Source organism: Cornus florida, unplaced genomic scaffold (genome assembly GCF_030987335.1).
Source record: "Cornus florida cultivar Cherokee Brave unplaced genomic scaffold, ASM3098733v1 CherokeeBrave_3.0.0_Hap2_Chr08, whole genome shotgun sequence".
Taxonomy (NCBI): Eukaryota; Viridiplantae; Streptophyta; class Magnoliopsida; order Cornales; family Cornaceae; genus Cornus; species Cornus florida.
The window spans coordinates 47,048,043-47,070,345 of NW_026775578.1; the positions used below are offsets into that span (position 1 = coordinate 47,048,043).

Below are 22,303 nucleotides of genomic sequence, written 5' to 3' on the forward strand. Positions count from 1 at the left end.
ATAATATTATGACAAGTCAGCTGTAAAGAGTAAGTTCTTTTTTATATATTATTCAATTATCTACTTCAGATATGGTCCAGTGGTTGGCTTACTAGACTTAGGTACTTTGTGAGTCTAAGGTCTAGGTTTCGAGTTCTGGCTAGGTGCTCTTGGTTGCTATCCTCCACTGTCCCTGTCATGACTTGCCTGACCTGAGTGGAGAAGAGCCCTTCCAGATACTCGGGGATTAATCAGGTTGTTGAGGGGCCCTCCGATTCGTACTTTTCCAAATATTCCGAGTTAATAAAAATATATATATATTCAATTCTTATTATTTTCTTCACCTAAACATTTATCATTATACCAAACAATAGATCTTAGGCTTAGGTTGGTATAACAATGTATTGTTCATGAAATAATATATAAAAGGAAAACGAAAAGCACCACTTAAACTTTGTTGCTGGATTAAAATATTATTGGGCAATATCATCATAAAATATTAGAAAAGTTTATGCACCCAATAGTAAGTTTGTGATTTTTTATTTTTTTATTTAACGTGCTTGTGATAAATTTGACTTTGTATTAATTAAATTATATATTAATGGAAAGTTAGACTTTAATTGCATTATAAGGAGTTTCATGTGATTGCCTAAATTTATATGCTACACGTACGAGTGCTAGATAAGAATCTGATGTGTGTTTCTACGTAAGCATAGTAAATTTACCACAAAGCCTCCGATTGAGGTCTAATAATCAGTCTCACTTGAAATTAACGGCAATTCATAAAGGTTTTAATAATTGTGTTACATTTTCGATTTAATTATATTAACATCTTATATTAAAATCCTAACTAGTAAGATTTATTAAGAGTTTGTTTAATATACATTTTATTTTTAGTGTTTTTTTTTTTTATTGGGTACTATAATAGTGAACTGTGAAGAAAACGCGTTTGGTAAAAATTGTTTTGTTTTGTATAGTGTTGAAACATTTAGTGAATATTGGTAAAAAATCAAAATACTAATTTGGTATTTTTATTTGTTTTCGCACTGTAGCGTTTGGTATTGTAGCGATGAACCGTAAATTTTAAAAAAATAATAATAAAAAATTTCTTAAATGACATTTTTAAACTAATCATTATATTTTTAAAAATTACAACATTTTTTTTTACCAAATATGTTGTTTTCATGTTGTTGCTTTCATAAATTTTGCAACAAATTAATGAACATTATTAAATATACTTTCGATTACTATTTAAAACATTTTATAACAAAACACTTGTTTTGTTTTTAATTAAAACAAAACCTCAAAAATAAAACAGTTACTAAACACATTCTAGGCTTTAAAATAATATTATTGCACTTCAATGTAATTATCTTGCATGTGTACAGCACAACACAACACAAATTTTTAATTTAATTATATATTAAATTACAGATGTGTTCAATTGTAAAAGCAAAAACACAACAAAAGTTGGCCCCTACATGTCAACTTCAATTGCAACGACAATTGATTTATCCGCCAAATTAACATGTGAAAAATTGTTATAGATAAGTACAAAAGAAAGAGAGAGAGAGAGAGGAAAAGAGAAAGGAAAAGAGAGGGAGAAAGAGAAAGGTTGACAATGAGCAAACACATTAATTTTATTTCTTTTCCTTTCTAGGGGTATGCATATGATTTAAAAAAGTGGATAATGCTCGGATTGATTGGACACGACCATAAAAGGTATATCTGTGAAAATCAAATATCAGATTCATCATCAATGAGACACGTGTTAGTAGTGAAAATTTTATTCATACTGCCAAGTTGCCAACAACTTAATAATTTAAGAGTTATTGTACAACCAAACTGTTGATATTTTGCAACTCCAATAAATAATGTTCATCTATAATTTTTGTGATATTAAATAAAAATAGAATCGACAAGGTTATATTTTTTTCATAATCTAAATGTAGGTGTGAAAATTGAGTAGTGCACAAGTAAATTCTCTCCGGTAACGATTTCACACACTTTATTTTTTTAGGAAATTTAGGGTCTGGTTTGTAATTTTAAAAATAATTTTATGTTTTTAAATAACTAAAAATAAAAAAATTATATATAAACTCTGCTTGTTTCAGTTTTCAAAAAACTCAAATTATAAAAATACGTTTTCAGGTAACTAACTTTGTCTTTTTTTATGGTCAATTCATGATTTCAAATATTTGATAGCCTTCGTCGACATTGTCCCTAAAACGAGCTTGAAAAATGTTGCTACCAGCAATTGAGATTTCAAATGATTTCCAACTTGCAAGTCATTGTCAATCATTTCTGTTAAGATATGTAATTCTAATGAATTTGATATGTTTTGTGTAAGAAATCAGGCATATGTGATATTAAATAAAAGAGTAAAGTATAGTCACACCCTCTGAAATTTGGCAAAAAGACACTTAAAGGAAACTTATATATTTTTTTGACAAAGACATCCCCTGAAGGTTCAAAAATGGACAAAGACACCCATTTACATGAAAAATTGACCAAATTACTCTTTAACCGTTTAGAAGACTTTTTTAACTTTACAATTTAATAAATTGGACCAATCTACCCTCATGAACAATTTATCCCCAAAAAAAAGTTAAAAAAAAAAAAACTTTATATTGTTCACTTTTTTTTTTTTTTGTTATTTACTTTATAAATGTCTCAACTTCTTAAAAATGTAGACGTCTAAAATGATTTTTTGATCCAATACATATATTTCAAATAATATATATTTTGTTATTATTTCTTTTCTTTTTCTTTTTTATTTTTAAATTAAGACGCTTAATTCTTTCATCTAAAAAAATTAAACCAAATTTTTTTCCTTAAAAATAAAAAATATGGTATTAGTATAATTTTATGCATCTTAAATTATATATCAAATATTATGTATTTCCCAACATAAAAGGAAAAAAATAATAATAAAACAAATGGAAAAAAAATAATAAAACAAAGGAAAAAAAATAAAAATAAAGGCATGCATAAAGTTAAGATGCATAAAGTTATACTGGTACCAGTTTTCCTTTATAAGAAGTTGGGACATTTATAAAGTAAATAACAAAAAAAAAAAAAAAGTGAACAATATGAAGTTTTTTTTTTATTTTTTTATTTTTTTTATGCATAAATTATTCATGAGGGTAGATTGGTCTAATTTTAAATTGTAAAGTTAAAAAAAGTCTTAAAAAAAAAAAAAAGTGAACAATATAAAGTTTTTTTTTTTTTTTTTTTTTTTTATGCATAAATTATTCATGATGGTGATTGGTCCAATTTATTAAATTGTTAAGTTAAAAAAGCTTCCTAAACGGCTAAAGGGTAATTTAGTCAATTTTTCATGTAAAAGGGTGTCTTTGTCCATTTTTGAACCTTTAGGGGGTGTCTTTGTTCAAAAAATGGGTAAATTTCCTCTAAGTATCCTTTTACTAAACTTCCGCGGGGGGGGGGGGGAGGGGGTGTGGCTATACTTTACCCTTAATAGAATCTCTCTCAATTTAAAGTGGGAATCTCAATAGTTGTTATGACTCTTTCGTTCCATATTAGTTGTCAACTTAAAAAATTTTGACTTATAATTTTTGTGAGTCAAAGTTACCGAAATAGATTTCTAATATGAGATAATATAATTAAAAATAACATCAAATAGTTCAAAAATAAAAGGTGGTAATAAGTTAAAGTTTTTTAAATTAACAACTATTATGAGACGGAAGTAATATTTGTTAACAAAAATCAACTGAGACAAGATTATATTTTTTTCATAATCTACACGTAGGTGTGAAAATTGACTAGTGCACACCTAAATTCTCTTCCGCGACTCCACACATTTGATTTTTTTATAAAAAATAGTTAGGGTCTGATTTGTAATTTTGAAAATAATTTTCTATCTTCAAATAATTAAAAATAAAAATAAATTATATATAAACTTTACTTTGTTGAGTTTTCAGAAAACACAATTATAAAAGTGCGTTTTCCGATTAATTGACTTTGTGTGTAATGAGATGCGCTTAAATAGTGGTTGCATTTGTAACATACTATTTGTAGTATAGTGGTTGCGTGAATCATTTTGAAATGAAATGATGGTTAAGGAGCTAATACGATGGTTTGATTTTTTTCTTTTTATCTTTTTATTGTCCAAGGTGATTAAAATAATATGAGTAATGGCTTTTTGATTGATTCATAAATCAAGATGATATGACTTTTAAAACAATATAATCAATAATAATGGATATAAATTTTTTTTTTTTTTTCCAAAATTGGATATAAATTTCTTAATAATTTCAGAGCGGTTGGGCTGTGTGAATTGTCTTTTCTCTTGGGATATAAATCGGAGAAAAATATTCTTTTAATAATTTTAGAGCCATCAGTGACTCTATGAGTAATTAATCTTTTCTTTTAGACATTACTATGGCTGAGTTCGTCTTTTAGTGCCATATTTACTATCAATCGATGATTTCAAAGTATTTGAGAGCCATCGTCATTGTCTTTAGAACCAGTTTGAAAAATGTTGCTATGAACAATTTGTAAGCAATTTTAAAATAGTAAATATGGTTCCAATGATAAAACGTTATTTGAAAAACATACATGACATCTTTAGTAGTTTGTGTTTGAGATAAAATTATTATAGAAACACTCTTCAATATAGAAACACTCTTCAACCCTTTATCTTTGTCTGTGAAATTAAACGATGGTTTCAGACCTTTCTTTCATCTATATATATAGAGGGTCGAGACTATTTCTTAAACCTTACCAAAAAGAGACATGTTGGTTCTATTACCAACACACCTTTTAGATAAATAACAATCATAATTATAGTTATATGGTACGTTACATCTCTTAAATATAGATAATTATAAAATCATTTAAAAGTTAAAATTAATTATATACTAAGACCACAATTGAGATTTTTAATTATTTCAAACCTGCAAGTCATTGTCAATCATTTCTGTTAAGATACCCGATTCTAATGAATTTTGTTTGTTTCGTGTAAGAAATCAGGTATATATATATATAATAAATAAACAATTATTTCAACCAAAGTCCATGGACTTTGGTGTATTGATATCATAGCCATGGACTTTGGTTTGAGTCTGTATGCGGGTAAGGACTAAATGGATTGTGTCAATTGGGCTGAATGACACCATGCAAATGGAGCATACCAACTCAAGCTCATACATCTAATTTTACTGGCTTGAAAAGTGACGATACAAAAAAAATAAAATAAAAAAAATTTTAAAATGAGTGAACCTAAACAAAATGAAGATAATTTTTTTTTTTTCAAATTATAATAATAATTAAATAAAAAAACTTTAAAATTTATTGTAATTTTATTGAATATATTTACAATTATTCTTGATAAATTTTCATATTTTGAAAACTTTATATATATATGCTACTAAGTATATATTTTTCAATATACAGTAATGATGTACAACAAAAAGGTTTAAAATATATTATATTATATATAGAATAGTAGTATGTAATAATGGGAGGGTGACTTCTGAAGCCAATGTTTGTGTGTGATTGTGAATATGATAAAAGCCTAGATATTAGATAGATTGGAAAGCTGTGATTAAATAATATATACTCCCTACCTCTTGAAAACATTCTTCTCCCTCTTTTTATTTTAGAATATCTCAAAATATATCTCATTTTAAAAATAAATGTATTATTTTTTATAACACTTCTAAATTATATTTTTATTTAAATAAGTGCACAAATTATAGAGTACTCCTTTGTATTTTTAACAAAGATATATTTAAAAATTAATTCTTATCAATACAATATATATATATATATATAAAAAGTTAAATTTCCCCATACACCCTAAGAATTTTGGGACAGTGTGTCTGGCTACAGTTTAAAGAAGAGAAATATATAAGGCAAAATGTGTGTTCGGGGGTGTAAATGAATATATAAGAAAAATATGTCTTTGGAAAGTGGTATAACTATATATATATACATATATATATCTGTGTGTGTGTGAAGAGCGAAGAGGCTAACAAAAAGACACTCGTTCCTATATCTGATTTGTGTGTCAGGTTACAATTTATAAAAGATAAATGGACTAAAGTAAAATGTGGGCCTGGCGGTGGAAATGAAGATATAAGGAAAATATGTGGATGAATAAGGACCCGAACAAGGGCAGCAATTGAGGACTTGTAGTGTGAGTATAACAAATGCTCTACAAAAGAGTAGGAAAATAATTTAATTAAAGTCAAATATTGCAAGTTATAGAGTAAACATAGGGCGGCTAAAAGTCCGATTTGTATTAAAAAAATATTGAAGAGTTAACATTCAAGCCATCTTGAAATGAAAAATTAAGTAAGAAATAATAAGTTTGAAACATTTGCTTCTTTGTTACGTACATATATATATATTTTCAACATATATATTTTTCAACTTTCGTAAATACTATTAAACTATTACTTATCCATTGTCCTATTCAACTGTGTAATTGGTTCTTCACAATATTTATGACAAAAAATACACAATCTACATACTCTGTTACACGGTGAAGATTGTTAGGATCAATGTCAATGTCACGTATAAACAAATAATCTTACTAATGCACCTAATATTCCCATCCACAATTTAAGTTTTGAATTTATCATCAAGTTCCATTATAACAAATGAAAAAAATCCTTGTGGTTAAATTTGAGCAGGAAAGATTATTATTATTTTTTCAAAAGTAGAGAATTAATCATCCGACCACAAATATTTATAGAAAATAACAACTTCATTAAAATGACTATTTAACCTTAAGTTACATGTCTATAATAACATAAAGATAGAGTTAAAAAAATTCAGTGAGAGATATTTTTTATTATTATTATTTTTTAACTTGGGAGACAAATTTTAAATTTTACAAAATATTTCTTAGGTCTCAAATTAAATGTTCCTGGACAAGTGCATGATGAGAAAGAAAAATAATAATGCGTCCTCCAAGTCGAACTACTGCGTAATTTTAAATACTTTAGTCGGCTGATACGGTTGAATGCAAGGAATCATTCAAACTTCAACACTCTCTCTCTCTTTCTCTCTCTAGGATGCTCCCAAATTGCTGAACAGAAAGTGAATGATGCAAGCTGGAAAGATGAGACTAGAAAGAGACAGAGTTTAATATTTTAAGGGGAAAAAATAATAATAATAATAATAAAAAAACCATAAAAGACTATAAAAAAGCGAACAAAGATCGCGGCTTTCTCATGATCACTCTCTCCCACGGGTCAGTTCTCTCTTTCTCACGCTTTCTCTTTTTCGACTAATTTAACTACTGTTCTTGTTTTTGAATGATTGTTTACTTTTTTGGGTTTGGATTAGTTTTTTTTTTTTTTTTTTTTAAATTCTTTTTGGCCTTTTCTCCTTGAACCCTCTGCTTGGTTGCTGAGAAAACGTGGGAAAATGAAAAGACATGAGAATCCAAAATCCTATACTCAGTGGAGGAAAGGGCTTTATGCATTTCCTTTTTGAATCATTGTTTACTATCTCTAAACTTTTTTGGGTTGAATTAGTTTTTGATTCTTTTTGGCAATTTCTCCGTGAACCCTCTGCTTGGTTGCTGAGAAAACGTGGGGAAAAAGACAAGAAATAAGGTTCAAAACCCTATACTCAGCGGAGGAAAAGGCTTTATGCATTTCCTTCTTCGTTCAATCCCAATCTGGAATTTATGATCTTAGTCCTCTCACTTTACCGAGTGAAAATAATGCTTGATTGTGGAATTTATATTTTACCAATTTGTTAATACTTATTACTAATTGATGATAACTATTCAATTGCACTTTCACCCTCAGAGAATCTGAGCTTTGTTGTAGATATAATATACTCAAAACAAATTTTAATGGTTGCATTGCCATTTCCTGATAATTCATTCAGCTACAAATTTGATAGATTTTTTTTTGGTGAATTGGGGAGGTGAATCAAATTTGACCCAAATCAAACTGGGCTTAGTCTATTAAATGTGTGTGTGTGTGTGTATATATTGGTTGCATAGTTTTGTTTATGCTTAAATGGTGACATAAGTTCCTTTGGCATTAGTAATATAAGGGAATTCAAATAGTTAATTAGGAGGGGCCAGATTTGCTTACGGCAGTGCCTTCAAATTTAAAATTGGATGACTAGTTTTTTGTTTTGTGATAATTGTGTTGTTGGATGGTTCCATTACTAAATTTGTATTCTACTTTTAAAAGTCAAAAAAAGGATTTTTGCAATGCCAACGAATGCATCGGTTGATTGACCCCATCAATTTGTGGCCTGAATTTGTAAAATATAGTGCTTTGGTTTTCACCAGCTCATTTGATCGTTAAGTTGGGCTGCAGACATATTGATTATGTTTTCCATGGTGTAGTCTCTCTTCATTTTGTAGTGGGTTCACCTTATATTTCTTCCCCTGATAGAAATTGGTGAAACTCGTTCAAGGCTTATTTAAACATGTTAACAATAAAGGATTATGTACATATGTATTTATTGAGTGAAAATATTGTGCATCTCTAGGGAGTGTTTTCACCTTCAAGATGAACGTCTTGAAATCCTTACTTTGAGGCCGCGCTCTTTGCGGTTTTACTGCTAAAGCTGTAGTGAAGGTATTGATAAGCTGTATATGGAAAACAAGAAATGGTTTCGATAAAAGGGATTGTTTTTTAGGAGAATAGATGATCTAGCTACAGATCAAAATTGAGTTTTCACACCAGACGAATGTACTTCGCAGCAATGGATGATCAGCATCCTTCTTTTTATAGAAGTGATGATTTGTGATGATGAAAAAATCTGTCATCCATTAGCTCAGCTTTCTTATCCCCAAATCATCTGTAAGTCTTCGGTCTCTGTAGTTTGCTTAATCACACGATTCCATCAGCTCATAATCTAATCCATTGAATAGTGAGTAGCCTCTATTATGGTCATCCCTCATAATTAGGGTCGGTAGATAACCTAACCTTTGTTGCACATGTTGGACTTAACATTATTTTCTCTCAATCTGCTTGTAGTTTTTTTTTTCTTTTCATAATTGGTTTTGTAAAAAAAAAAAAAAAAAGAAAAGAAAAAGAAATATATACAGGTGCACAGAGGGCATACCCTCAGTAAACATTACTGGAAAGAAATCTGCTTGTAGTTTATCTGTTTATGTATATTCAATTCCCATCAGTTGACCCCTCAGCTTCTGGGCATTCTACAACGACATAAAATGATGTTTGTCTAGATTAAATCTCGATCTTTCTTTTAGTGTTGGTAGCTCTTTTCAACAACATTCATTGACCCACAGATTGTTCTGATGGCAGATCTTTTATTTATATTTTAACTGAGGTACTAAAAATAGAGTTGATCTATACTAATCATCTTGCCATCTTGGTGTAGGTATAGCAGATAGAGAAACTAGAAATAATATTTTTACAACTAATAAGAACTCAAACACATGTTTAGAACAGTGGTCCGTCTACGTATGTGTGTTTGTTTGTGCATTAATGTGTATATGATTGTGAGTGTGAAATTTTAAGCATTATGGTTTCTCCAATTCTTATGAAATTGACTGAAAGTAAAGGTTTTCTAATTGAAATTGACAGGTGGGGGCTTAGAAGTTAGTTTCATTAGCATGAACTTGTTGATTGTCAAAAAAAATCTTGCACACAACCTGCTTTAATGGGCTGCTTTCACTCGAAGAACACTAGACGGGTACCTGGGTATGAGGAACCTACTGTTCTTGCTGCCGAAACAATTTGTGAGTATGAATCATTAAATATATAGTTTTCACATGCTTCATTTCTGGTCATGAACAATCAGGTTCTATTTACATTTTCATTGGTGGTGTTTATCAGCACACATAAAGCTTCTTTATTTTTTATTTTTGCAAAATTGAATTTTTTTTTTTGTCAAAATCTTGGCGGTCAAACTTAGTTTTTAGTTTTTTTTTTTTAATTATCAAATATGGTATCTCAACTGAACAAGGAACAAACCAAGAAATTCAATGGAACTTAATGGTGGAAGAAAAGAAAAAAGCCTGTCTCATGTTGAAGAAGATAATGTAAGTGCGGAACTAAGTTCCACTTTAGGATAGTATGATGTTGTGGCCCGAATTTGATGCTTATGACCCGATGACCTGCAGGAAAATTTTGATCCGTTTTTTGCTCATGGGTCGTGGACCCTAATTAGTCTCTTGTAGCCTAATACATAAGGGCGCTTAGGGTTTGGAGTGGTGTAAGAAAGAGACTCTGAAATCCATGAAAACTTGTAATCTCCGATTTTACACATAGTGAAAACTTTCGCTGGATCCCAACCGTGGACGTAGCTTGTTACCGAACCACGTATAAATGTTCTTTGTGTGCAACAGATTCTTGGTTCTATCTTGGGTTCGTTGCGTTTGTCATAACAGATTGTATAGGGGGGTCTTAGCTAGAAGTTAATCACACGTCCACATGAATAAAATCAATAATTTGGTTCTCCAGAACTACCACTTTGACGGTAGTATAGTGGGGTCTTAGCTAGAAGTTTCTCACACATTCACATATAACCATTCATCTTGACTTGTTACAATCGCGAGGTAAATTAAGATTAATACAAGGTAGACTGTTAGAAATCTAACATATAATTTGATCTTTGCAGTCAATGTGAGTGAAGTACAGGCCTTGTATCAGCTATTCAAAAAATTAAGCAGTTCTATTTTTGATGATGGAATTATTCACAAGGTATGTTTTCTAGAGGTCTTGTTAGTTACTATATGGGGCTTAGGAATTATATCATATTGAATATCTATTTCCTCTGCAATTTGTCATCAGGAGGAGTTCCAGCTTGCTCTCTTCAGGAACAGAAATAAGAGGAATCTCTTCGCAGACAGGGTATGCAATGTTGGCTCCTTTTCTCATGAGTTTGTGATTCTTATCTGTCACAAAAAAAGTACTGTGCAAACCGACGAAGTAGAAGCTAAATTGATTGAATGGGTAAAGCAAAAGGGCAAATACAATTGCTGAGAAGTATGAATATTTTACTCTGTAGTACATGCATATATATAATAGAGAAAACCTAACAGCATAAGGAAAACTAAAAACAATCCCAGAACTAGTTATCTCTAAAAAATAGGATATGAAATCTAATCACCAAAACTACTAAACACAAAAAATCAGAAGAATCAGAGTCCAGTTCAACCACCAACAAAAAGCCTGAAATACTCAACAGTCTTCCTATAAGAATGGAAAACTCGATTTTGGGGTACTAAATGATGGAATTTGGCCAAAAAAGGATGTATATCAGGACCAAAGCTTATGAGTATTGATCGTTGGCCTGTTTCTGATCGGAAATGAGTCTCTCCGGGTTGAATCAGAATCGTTGAAACTGTCACGAAAAAATGTCAGCCCACCCGTTTGGCCTTCAGGCGGTCCAAACAATCCCCATAGTCATCCGCAGCCCATTCTACGTCACAAATTTTATTGCTGAACTGAATATTACGATGTATTTATATCTCTGCTCGAAAGATGTCTGCCATATAACTTTAATGTTACCATCTGCTGCTATTTGCAGTAATACAGATTTATCCAAGCTACTCTTATATTTGCAGTAATACAGATTTATCTTTGTTGAATGTTTATGCAGATATTTGACTTGTTTGATATCAAACGCAATGGGGTTATTGAGTTTGGAGAGTTTGTTCGATCACTGAGCGTCTTTCATCCAAATGCACCTGTAGCAGACAAAATTGATTGTAAGAATCAGTTTCTGATAACACAGAATTTTATATTGTTAGCTTTTATATCTTGCCTTTTTTAACTTTAAATTTGTGATTAAAGGGAGTCTCCTGCTATTCGATTGAATTCATTCTGTCTTCTAAGATAGGATATTTCTTTTGGCAGATGCATTTAGATTATATGATCTAAGGCAAACTGGATATATTGAGTGGGAAGAGGTATATATTGCAAAGAATTCCTTCATAATTTGTCCGCACTGTTTTTTATTTTTATTTTTAAAATTTTTTACATTGCATTAAAATCTAGATACCTTCAATTCGATATAGTTTGGTGACCAATTCTCCCACCAGAAGAAAATCAAATTTCTTCCAGTAACGGGGCAGTCTTCTCAGCCATTCATGTGGTTTCTTGTTAACAACCCTAGTTATGAAAATTCTCCCTTGTTGCCAATTATGGATTTTAGCTTTTAAGATTTAGCTGTTTTTGTAGTTATTTAAGCCCTTTGAAGGCTATTCGATTGAGAAATGTCGAGAACCAATGTTGAGTTTGTGGTCTTGAAGATAATGTTTTCCAAACTCCCTTCTCCTTCTTATGCTTATACTTTTGCTGTTTTGGGTTACCTGACAGTTGAGGGAAATGGTTTTGGCTCTCCTGCATGAATCAGATCTGACTCTTTCAGAGGATGTTGTTAAAACAATTGTGGATAAGGTGCAGATTACTCTAACTTGTCCCCTGCCCAGATATGCTTTTATGTTAGCATATATGATAAACATTTTATAATCTACATATTCATGAGTTTATTAATTTGGCCACAGACATTCAGCGAAGCAGATACAAAAGGTGATGGAAAGATTGATAAAGAAGAGTGGAAGGAGTTTGTATCAAAGAATCCTTCTCTTCTGAAGAACTTGACTCTTCCATATTTGAAGTGAGTAGTGGCTGTTTGTGTCACCGATTTTAAAGCTAGGTTCTCTTGGGAATCAAGCATAAATTTGCTTACATAGGTCAGTTTTGACTACTATCTATAAAGGAGAATGCTAAGTGCTGTCGCGTGACTGAACTATCTCAACCCTTGGATCATGTGGCCCCATTGTGGGATCCACATTATCAAAGGGCTGAGCTTGTACAGTCACGACTGTGCATAGCACAACTCATCTATAAATTACCCACAATTCTGGTTTGACTGGGTGATTAAATTCATTTCTCTTCACAAATTTTTTTTTAGAAACTCCATATTTACATATCTTATAAGGCCAATACGTCATATTACTACCAAATTGATCGTATTTACTGATCTCTCTAATTGCTCAGACCCATGAGTCAATACTTTCAAGTTCTGAATCAATGATTCAAGAGCTTATGTCACTATTCATGGTATTTGGAATCTTACAGTTTCTTTGAACATGCCCTTTTGTTTTATCATTATTATATCCTTTTTCAGGGATATAACCCTAGCATTTCCGAGTTTTGTGGTGAGCCCTGATGTTGAAGATTCAGAAGTATAGTTACTAGAAAAGGTTAAGAATTTCATGTGTTGCGATGATGAATGCTTTTGAGTTTTGAGTGACTATCTCCTATAAGGAAGAACTTGGAATTTGCATAATCTGATGGTTAAGACGACGCTACAAGGACAGCCTAGTTGCCAAGCAAGATGGTTCACAAGACTTGCTTTTCTCTTCTGCTGTATAAAAGTTATGTGTATTGCCTGTATTAAGCTTTTTCACAGTGTTCAAGTGGCAAGGCTTTCAAAGCGCCTTCCTCGATGCTTGGGCTCGAGTCTTACACTTCACGAGGCAGTGCAACGGCTTATGCGCTGTGAGATCAATCCAACAACACTGAAATCACGTCGTAGAAGTCTCTCTGGTCAGACACTACAGGGAGGTGCCATGCAATCCGGCCCTAAAACTCTTCATTTGTCGATCGCAGAATAATTGGAAATGGATTTGCCTTTTTCTCCTACAACATTATACTTGAAACATCTGTATATAATGAGGCATGTATTGTCCTTGTAGCGAAATATTTGTCAATATAGGTTGATTTTACCTACAAAATTGTGCTGTATGATAACCTTTGTTTTTTCCTCCTTACGAATGGATAATCAATTACAGAATTGTTGGACATGGATTGTTTTTTTCTCCTAAATGTTACACACACGTGTTTTTTGGATGATATCTATAGTGATAAAACATATGTTTTTCATTACCGAATGATGAATTCCTGTATTCAAATTCATGTTCTTCGATTTTATTGAACCTCAATGCTATATCAACAATCAAGCCCCTTTTTTTCAATAGAGCCTAGGCTTTTGAAGGGTTCTCTTAAGAATTCAGTAATTGGTGCTCCTAAAAGTGAATCAAGCAGAGTCAAAGACAGCAAGCAGAAATGAAAAATGTATAGAATTGGTACTAATTGGAACCAGAATTCACATCACTTATTCAACTCACATCATTCCGTGCCTACATCGCTTAACAAAACACCGCTTATGCAATAAATTTACATCACAGCGTGTCGCATTAACAATCTAAATGCAGCACATCCCACAATTAAATCTACCAAACACAGAAAGAATATAGAAATACAACCAAACAACACAAATCACAATATTGCCAAACAATAACATGCCAAAATTCAACGACATACAAAATAGCATTTTAGCATAGAACCTCAAGTAACAGTATCAACAAAGCCAATAGCATCACCATCTGCTGATCATATTCACAGAATACAGATGGCAGTTACCGATCATTCTAATGCACTGAATAACAGTTGTTATAAAAGGAAACAACTCCAGTTGCCCAGTAGAGAATACGCCTACAAGTATAGTTTCTAACTATTACAGTAATGATGAAACATCAGCTCTTAGAAGTTAGAACGCCCCTCAACCGGTAAAAAGATCCTCCAGTAAATGCCCCTGAAAAAAAAAAAAAAAAAAACAGATACCATGAAATCAAAAACTGCAGCATATAATAATTATTGAAAGAATATCAGTTTGCACATAATAATTATTGAAGAGTATCAGTGCAAACACACACACATTACTAGAATAATAGCTACACTAGAGTCCAAACCCGATCTACTTCCAATCCTAAAAGATTACAAGGAATGAGCTGTACTAATATTCCAATGATCTGCTTAAGAACTAGCAAGAGAATTGTCCCTGAGACGAACTGATACTAATCTGAACCCGGTGGAGTCGTTAATTCACTTCTTAGTTCCAGATTTGACAAATTCAAATAATAGATTATGGACACTGATCCCCTCAGCTCCAACGGTAAAGAGTTCCAAGGCACAAGAGGGTGTTGTAGTTTCCTCATCACATTTTATTAACTCAACAAACTCCCATAGGGTATGTTTGGATTGAGAGATTTGGAGGGATAGTAAGAGAAAAGAAAAGAAAAGAAAAGAAAGGATAGTGTAAATTGTGTTTGGGTAGGTTAAAATAAGATAAAAGAAAGGATATCCCTCCCTGTCTCTCCTTTTTTATCTCTTCAAAAATGAGAAGATAGGGAGAGAAATGATGGTGTTTAAGTAGTATTTTAATAATTTCGAAACTATCATTAACAATTAAAAGAAAGAAATTATTATTCCACTCATATCCCATCTATTTTAAAGGATATGATAGTAATTTCATTATTATCATTTCTCTTCTTTTCTACTCTCTATCATATCCAAACAAGAATACTATACTTTCATTTCTATCTATCTAAACATAAATAGAAATTATTGCTATCTTTTCTTTTCTTTTCTTTTCTCTCATAACTAATACTATCATTTCTTTTCTTCTCTCTCCTACTTATCCAAGCACACCCATAGAGACGAGGGTGATAAGAACTAATACAAAACAAACCACTCTTCCAAACAACCACCAATAAAAAAAAAAAAAACTCAACAAAAATTGCCAAAACCCACACACAAGAATCAAAAATACAAAAAGCAGAACTGTCAGAAACCAAACAAAGCAGGAGCAAGAGATCTTGATATCTGAATAAGCACTGCACTCATAAGAGACCCAAGCATTAAAAGAAAACAAATCACTAGACCAGCAAGCAACCAGCCCATCCGAGCTCCCAAAAATGACAAGCATAAAAGGGCCAGCTCTGATTATTATGGCAACTCCCAAATGCAGGTTCAAGATTGTAAGCATGTGCCTTATCCCATCTTCAGCTATAACATCAGGTGTGTGAGCTCAGGAGACAAGACAGGCTGAAAATAGATGCGCCATAACTTCAAGCATAGAGCAAGAATTTATGTCCCCACTACTTGGTTATGCTATGATTCTGCCAGCAAGAATTTATCAAACCAAAAACATTAAAAAAAGAAAAGGGTTAAATACAATCACCTTCCCCGAGGTTTGGCCTATTTGCAACCGGAAGAAACTTATGCATTTTTTGGCAGTGAGTTCATGAGGTTTGACCCGTTTTAACAAAGACCCCCCAGTAGAAAATTCAGTTGCTTTTGTCAAAAAATTTGGTTGAAGTGACAGAAATACCCATCAACGAAGTGGAAAAGACCCATTTACCCTTATAGTGTCATGAAATGACAAAAAAAAAAAAAAATAATGTTTTAATGGACCAAAATACCCCTTATATGTTCATGACCACAACAGCTAAATTAAAACCAAATAAAACTCAAATGTGAATGCAAATGCAAATGGGTTTATCATACACACACACACGCACATTATAGACAAAATGTAGACGCTACACGTGCTCTTGAAGACCCATTTCGTGAGAGGGATTGCACTGTGCATTGAAGGCCCATCTCGTGAGTAGAGGGGAAGATTGGACTGCTCTAGAAGAAAAGAAAAAATGAATTCCAAAATTTCTATCTTGATTTGGATTTCCCTGACATTGTTTCTCAATCACAGCCACTATACTTCGAGAAATACCACACCAATACAAACCCTTTTCTCAAATCTTTTTCACATTCTGTTAACATAAAACAATAACAAAATCAAAGTGAATTTGTTTTAAAAAAAAATGAAATTTTTGTATAAAAGTAATGTTTATAGAGCTAGAAAGAGATACTATATAATCAATATTTATATATATATATATATATATATATATATATGCTGTTAAATTTTTTTTTGATAAGTATATATGCTGTTAAATTTTGTAGAATGGTGTTTGAGACTTGAGAGAGTTGGGAAGAACTCAGGTCCAAGTGATTCTCCTATGGTACAAACCCCATTTGACCACTTCTTTCACCCCTTCCCTTCACTGTTCCAATTTAACTATCTCCCAGGTTTTAAAAAAAAAACCATCTCCCAGGTATTTCTTCTCTCTCTACATATATATATGTATTTTATGTTCATATAGCTTCCAATTACACATGCACACACACACACACACAGATATATATATATATATATATATATATATATATATTTCTATTTTGAATCTTAAATTTTCATGAGATAAATGAAAGAACCATTTCAACCTGCAACTCAAGATAATATCAGGTTTAATGAGTGGAGAGAATGAAGAGAGAACGTGTATAGAACCAACTAGTTTTTGAAGGGTGCACAGAAAACCCTAATTGGAGAGTGTGCAAGAGAGACCGTCCGTAAAGTCTTGGAATGATTATATCTGACATAAGTGTCTTTAATGTGAGTGGATAAAAGGGTAATTTGCCATAGCCAAATATTTCAGTTTTTTTAACAATATAATAATAGGGTAAAAGAGTAAAATCACTCCAAAAAGTAACCCAATCTGTCAAAGTAGGGTCATTACCAAAAAAAAAAAAATTTGACAAAAGTTTTCACTGGTTGCAATTACGCCAGACCTAACGAGAGGTCATTATATTTTATCCAAACAAAAAAGGCTCTCCTATTCTATAAAACATGATGCAAGTTAGCATACAAACCTCAAAAATCAGTGCAAGTGCTTCTTCTACCCGTGAACAAAAATGTTGGACACAACTTATATTCTTTTTCATTGCAAGTTCCAATTCTTATATGGAAATGATTAAGTAGTTTGGCAAAACCAACTCCTTAAAACCAATCGTACTTTGTATTGCATTGAGTCCTTTTAGGTGCAATGAATTCAAATAAACTTGAACTGAATGTTGGACACAACTTATATTCTTTTTCATTGCAAGTTCCAATTCTTTATACGGAAAAGATTAAGTAGTTTGGCAAAACCAATCGTACTTTGAATTGCATTTAGGTGCAATGAATTCAAATAAACTTGAACTGAATGTTGGACCACCCTACTCTGCAATTCATGTTTATCTTGTGAAATTGTGTTGATGACTAGTGTGAATGAAATTGCAATTACTTTTAACCATTTAAAGCTAAGTAATTAAAAAAATAATAATAAAATAGCAAATGAACTTGGAATATAATGCAAAATCGCAGTAAAACCATTACCAAGAAGCTGTCAAACCTTGACAGCGTCACTGTCAACAATCTATTCCAAGCTCTCTTTTGCGTACTCAGCTTCGAGGAGATCCATAAACATCTATCAGGAAGAAAACAAAAAGGATTAACAAAAATAATTAACTAATCAAAAAATGTTTAGAATTATACACCATACTATACTATTAATCACCCGAGAAACAAGTGCAGTAATAAAAGCCACCATATAGGCCAAGAACTTCAGTACATGCCCATTGTTTTTCTCAAAGAGAGAATGGACCGAGCTGTCGAGGAAAAACAGGAGTATCACAAACAGCAGTTGAGACCTATCACGGGCACGAATCAGGAGCATGAAGTAGATGATAAACAACGCGGTGAAGGAACAGAGCAGGATGTGGAAGATGAGTGATGCCTGGTATTTGAAAAGTAGTAACTCTTGAACCATCGCTGCCAGAGCTGTGAGTATCCAACTTAGGGCTGCAAGTTGGGTTGGCCCAACCTAGCCCAGTCCCAACCCAACTTCAACCCGAATCGGGTTGGGTTGGACCAACCCGAATTGTACCTAACATGGGTTAAGGTCAAAATTCAGCCCGAATATTTTCGGGTCAGTCGGGTCGAGTTGACGGGTCGAGTTTTTTTTTATATAATTTTATAAAAAACAAATTTTTTTTAGGGCAAATCATTTCAGCCTCCCCTCCTCCAGGTCTCTCATTCTCAACTCTCTCTCTTTCTCTACAATTGCAAAACTACAACTGTGTACAAAATATTTATTTAATTTCATAGTGATTATTTCACAGGGCAAATCATTTCTGCCTCCCCGCCTCCAGGTCTCATTCTCAACTCTCTCTCTTTCTTTGCAATTGCAAACCCATATCGTCATATCATTTCAAATTGTTCAAAAAATCAAAACCCATATCTTTCAGTTTCAATCGCCCGCTGTTCCAGTTCGACGGTAGATCAGCGGTGGTGGATCAGCATATCGTTTCAAATTATTCAAAAGTTCAAAACCCAAATCGGCGGTGGATCAGCGGTGGCGGTGGCGGGGACGGCAGCAAAAAGAGAAAGAGAAAGAAGAGAGAGGAAAGAGAAGGAGAAAAAAAAAATTAAAAAAAAAAAATTGGGTTTTGGGTTGGGTTCGGGTTGAACCCGAGCCCAACCTGAATATGTTTGGGTTTTAACAAAACCCAACCCAAACATGAGCCCGATTTGAAAATTGTATGTCCAAATTTCAAATTTTCTGGGTTGGAGTTGGGCTGGGCTGGGTTAGCCCACCCAAGTTGCAGCCGTAATCCAACTCCACCCATCGAGAAGGATTAAAAGCTTCAGGTAGGCCATCACACACATGATTGTGGCTCCGGACCCTCCCAACAGCACCAACAAGGGCAGCATGTAGTGTTCTGCAGTGTGGTTAGGGTTAGGGGGATATCCATTCAGAGCGATGACTGAAGAGAGAGCGAATATCGTGTGAAGCACCACGACGAAGGCGATCAAACCTACTCGTGCTACCGTCGAAAGAGTTCTGGTTTTGGATCTCCCTTTGAAAACCAAAGCAAGTTCAATCCACTGACCATCCATTGTGGAGTTTGAGAGAGTCTAAGAGAAAACTGATGAGAAGGAGGTAGAGATAGAGAGAGACAAATGCAGGTGATGATGATTCCGGTAGAAGCGACTCTGCTCTCTGGTTCAGATAGAGAGAGAGTCCCCCGGTCGGTCTTAAACCCTAACATTTGAATCTTACTTTGGCTTATTTAATTTAAGAGTCGGTCATTTTTCGTCGGCTTGCAAAATGTATCAACAAATTTTATTTGGGTTAATTTCACTGACATCTCTCAGGTTTGGTCAAATATCACCTTCAGACATCTTTTGAAATTAACTATCACTAAGACCCCAAAATTTTTTTTTTCCGTTACATTTTCCATTAAAAATGTGCAAAATGACAACTTTATCCCCATTTTTTTAATCTATTTTAATCCAAAATATCAAAATCCTGAAATAATCAAATTGTCCTAATTTATTACTCTGTCACCCCCAAAACTCTTCATCTCACTCTTTTCTCCACAAATATATATATTTTTTATGTACATGATGAGAAATATATATATATATATACAAAAGAATAATTTTAAAAAATAATTATAATAAAACCAAATTATAATTATAAATTTGCTTTTATATATAAGATAAATAAGCATTAAGATAAACTATATAGATATGTAATATGAAAGTAAATGTAACTGAAATTAAGTTTATATTATAACAGAGAATAACTGAAAATAACTTACAAATTACTGATAGTAGTCTGACAAATACAGCATACTGGTGTAGTATTACACTTAGAAAAGATAAATAAAACTGAACTGAAGAATACAATTTGAAACTGAGAAAAGATAATAAAGCCTGAAATCTCTCGAATGAAGCCTGTTTTGCAATGGGACTAAGCACTGCTTTTATAACCGAGCTCCTGCACTGTTGGAGGATGCTTCAGCTCGAATCTTGGCTTTTTGAAAAGTGACTTTTGCTTTCGATAGCTTTTACTGTAAATGAATAGTAACTTTCACTGTGGATGAATAGTGTCTTGTCGGGGGTACTGTAGAAATAATGATTCTGCCGACAGTTACTGTAGAAATAGTGACTTTGACCGGTTACGTAGCATTCTTGACTTTTACTGTAGCAAATAGTAACTTTGACCAAATAGTGACTTTTTCCCTCCATATCAATTTTCAATTGAATGGATCTTGGTATGGATTCTGACTATCTTGGAACATAGAGTCGTCATACAAATTGACTACTGGGTGACTTGATTCAACAGCAGAGGAAGCATCATCTGCTTCGTCTTCTTCTTGGGATAGCTCGTGGATGCGATCAGTCAGTGAGGCTGTCATCTTCTTGAGCTTTTCTATTTCTAACTTGGTAGCATGTTTGCGGGACTTGGTAAAGATATTAAAACCAGTAAGGGAAGACTGTTTTTGAATTACTTGCTTTGTTGGAGGAGTAACCTGTTTTGGGGGAACTTGTGCTGGGGTAACTTGAAGTGAGGATTGTTGGGGATATTCTTCTAGAATATAACCAATAATCCTATCGACTTTGAATAGATCCCATCATTTAACATAGTGGCGGCGAATGCATTTTCCATCCTGGATATCGTATTGCCATTTGAAAATCCAGGGTACCTTGTACTTACAGCAAAATAACAGCAGGACTGGAAATTGTGAATTGTGTTTGTTGACTTTGTGCACAGTGTGGAAATATTTGACTCGATCTGCAAGGGATTGTGGCAAGATTTCTGGGATGGCGCCATGGGTGGACCACCAGTTAAGAAACCAAGCAGGTAATTGACTTTTGAAATGACTATCAAAGTTGAGAAACTAAGAATGAGTATATGACTCATTTTGGTATAAAAATATGGCTGACCAAGAAGTATATGATCAGGGAGTGGTAAATAACTTTAGTAGGATCATTGCGATCAAAGGTAGTTTTAATAGTAATGGATTCGGTGTGGTATAAAATATCTCTAAAAAAATGCAAGATTCTTTTGAGGGTGACTTGGAGCAAAGTGAAGATTACTTGGGAAGTAATATCGTGTTAACTCAATTGGGTCTTTGATGTGGCTGACATGGGGCTCAATGTGAAAAAGTATCATAGGAGGTTGTTTTTCATAGTATGGGCTTGGCGGTTTTTTAGTAGTGGAGATTTAAACTTGGGACTGTGTTGGATTTTTCAGCTGGACTTGGAAAGGATTTGGTGTTGGATCGACTAAAGCTGACTTAAAGGTTGATGGGGGGGCAAGTGGTTGGAAACGGTTAGTGACTGCTAATGCAGAGGATTGTGACTGAGATATGGTAACTGGAGCTTTGCTGGAGCAAATCTCAAAGGGTTTGACTAGTTGGGGCCTCAGGGGAAGCTGCCGATTTGCCATCAAATTTCTGCAAGAAATCTTTGGTAAGAAAATCTGGAATAGAATTGTCACTTCCTTTGATATATTCTATATCAAAATCAAATATACTTAAGATAGCTTGCCACCGGGCAAAAATTTGTTTAGAAGCAATATTTTCAACATCTTTTTCTAAAACATATTTCGCACTTTGACAATCAACTCTGACTAAAAACTTTTGATTTAAAATATCATCTTGAAACTTACTAATACACAAAACAATAGATAAAATTTCTTTTTTAATAGTACTATAATTACTCTGTGCTTTTGTCCAAACACCAGAATGGAATCGAACTAATTGTTCAGGAGTATTTGGACTGACTCGCTGTTTGAGGATGCCACCATAACCAATGTCAGAGGCATTAG

The 22,303-nt window shown here is 32.8% G+C and overlaps 1 protein-coding gene across 1 annotated transcript; it reads left to right on the top strand.

The window, feature by feature from the left end:
• The first annotated feature begins 6,965 nt into the window (after nt 1-6,965).
• On the top strand, nt 6,966-13,787 carry LOC132271611 (calcineurin B-like protein 7). Its single transcript, XM_059773053.1, has 9 exons — nt 6,966-7,204; nt 9,534-9,688; nt 10,570-10,652; nt 10,743-10,802; nt 11,554-11,662; nt 11,811-11,863; nt 12,273-12,353; nt 12,461-12,573; nt 13,087-13,787. The coding sequence occupies exons 2-9, from the start codon at nt 9,610-9,612 to the stop codon at nt 13,148-13,150; spliced, it is 642 nt and encodes a 213-aa protein (XP_059629036.1). The 5' UTR covers nt 6,966-7,204; nt 9,534-9,609; the 3' UTR covers nt 13,151-13,787.
• Nucleotides 13,788-22,303: the final 8,516 nt, after the last annotated feature.

Excerpts from the sequence above, each read along its gene's own strand:
- LOC132271611 (XM_059773053.1), top strand. The coding sequence starts at position 9,610 with ATGGGCTGCTTTCACTCGAAGAACACTAGACGGGTACCTGGGTATGAG. Across the intron at positions 9,689-10,569 it reads TCTTGCTGCCGAAACAATTT|TCAATGTGAGTGAAGTACAG; the intron begins GTGAGTATGAAT and ends TGATCTTTGCAG. Across the intron at positions 12,354-12,460 it reads TTAAAACAATTGTGGATAAG|ACATTCAGCGAAGCAGATAC; the intron begins GTGCAGATTACT and ends ATTTGGCCACAG.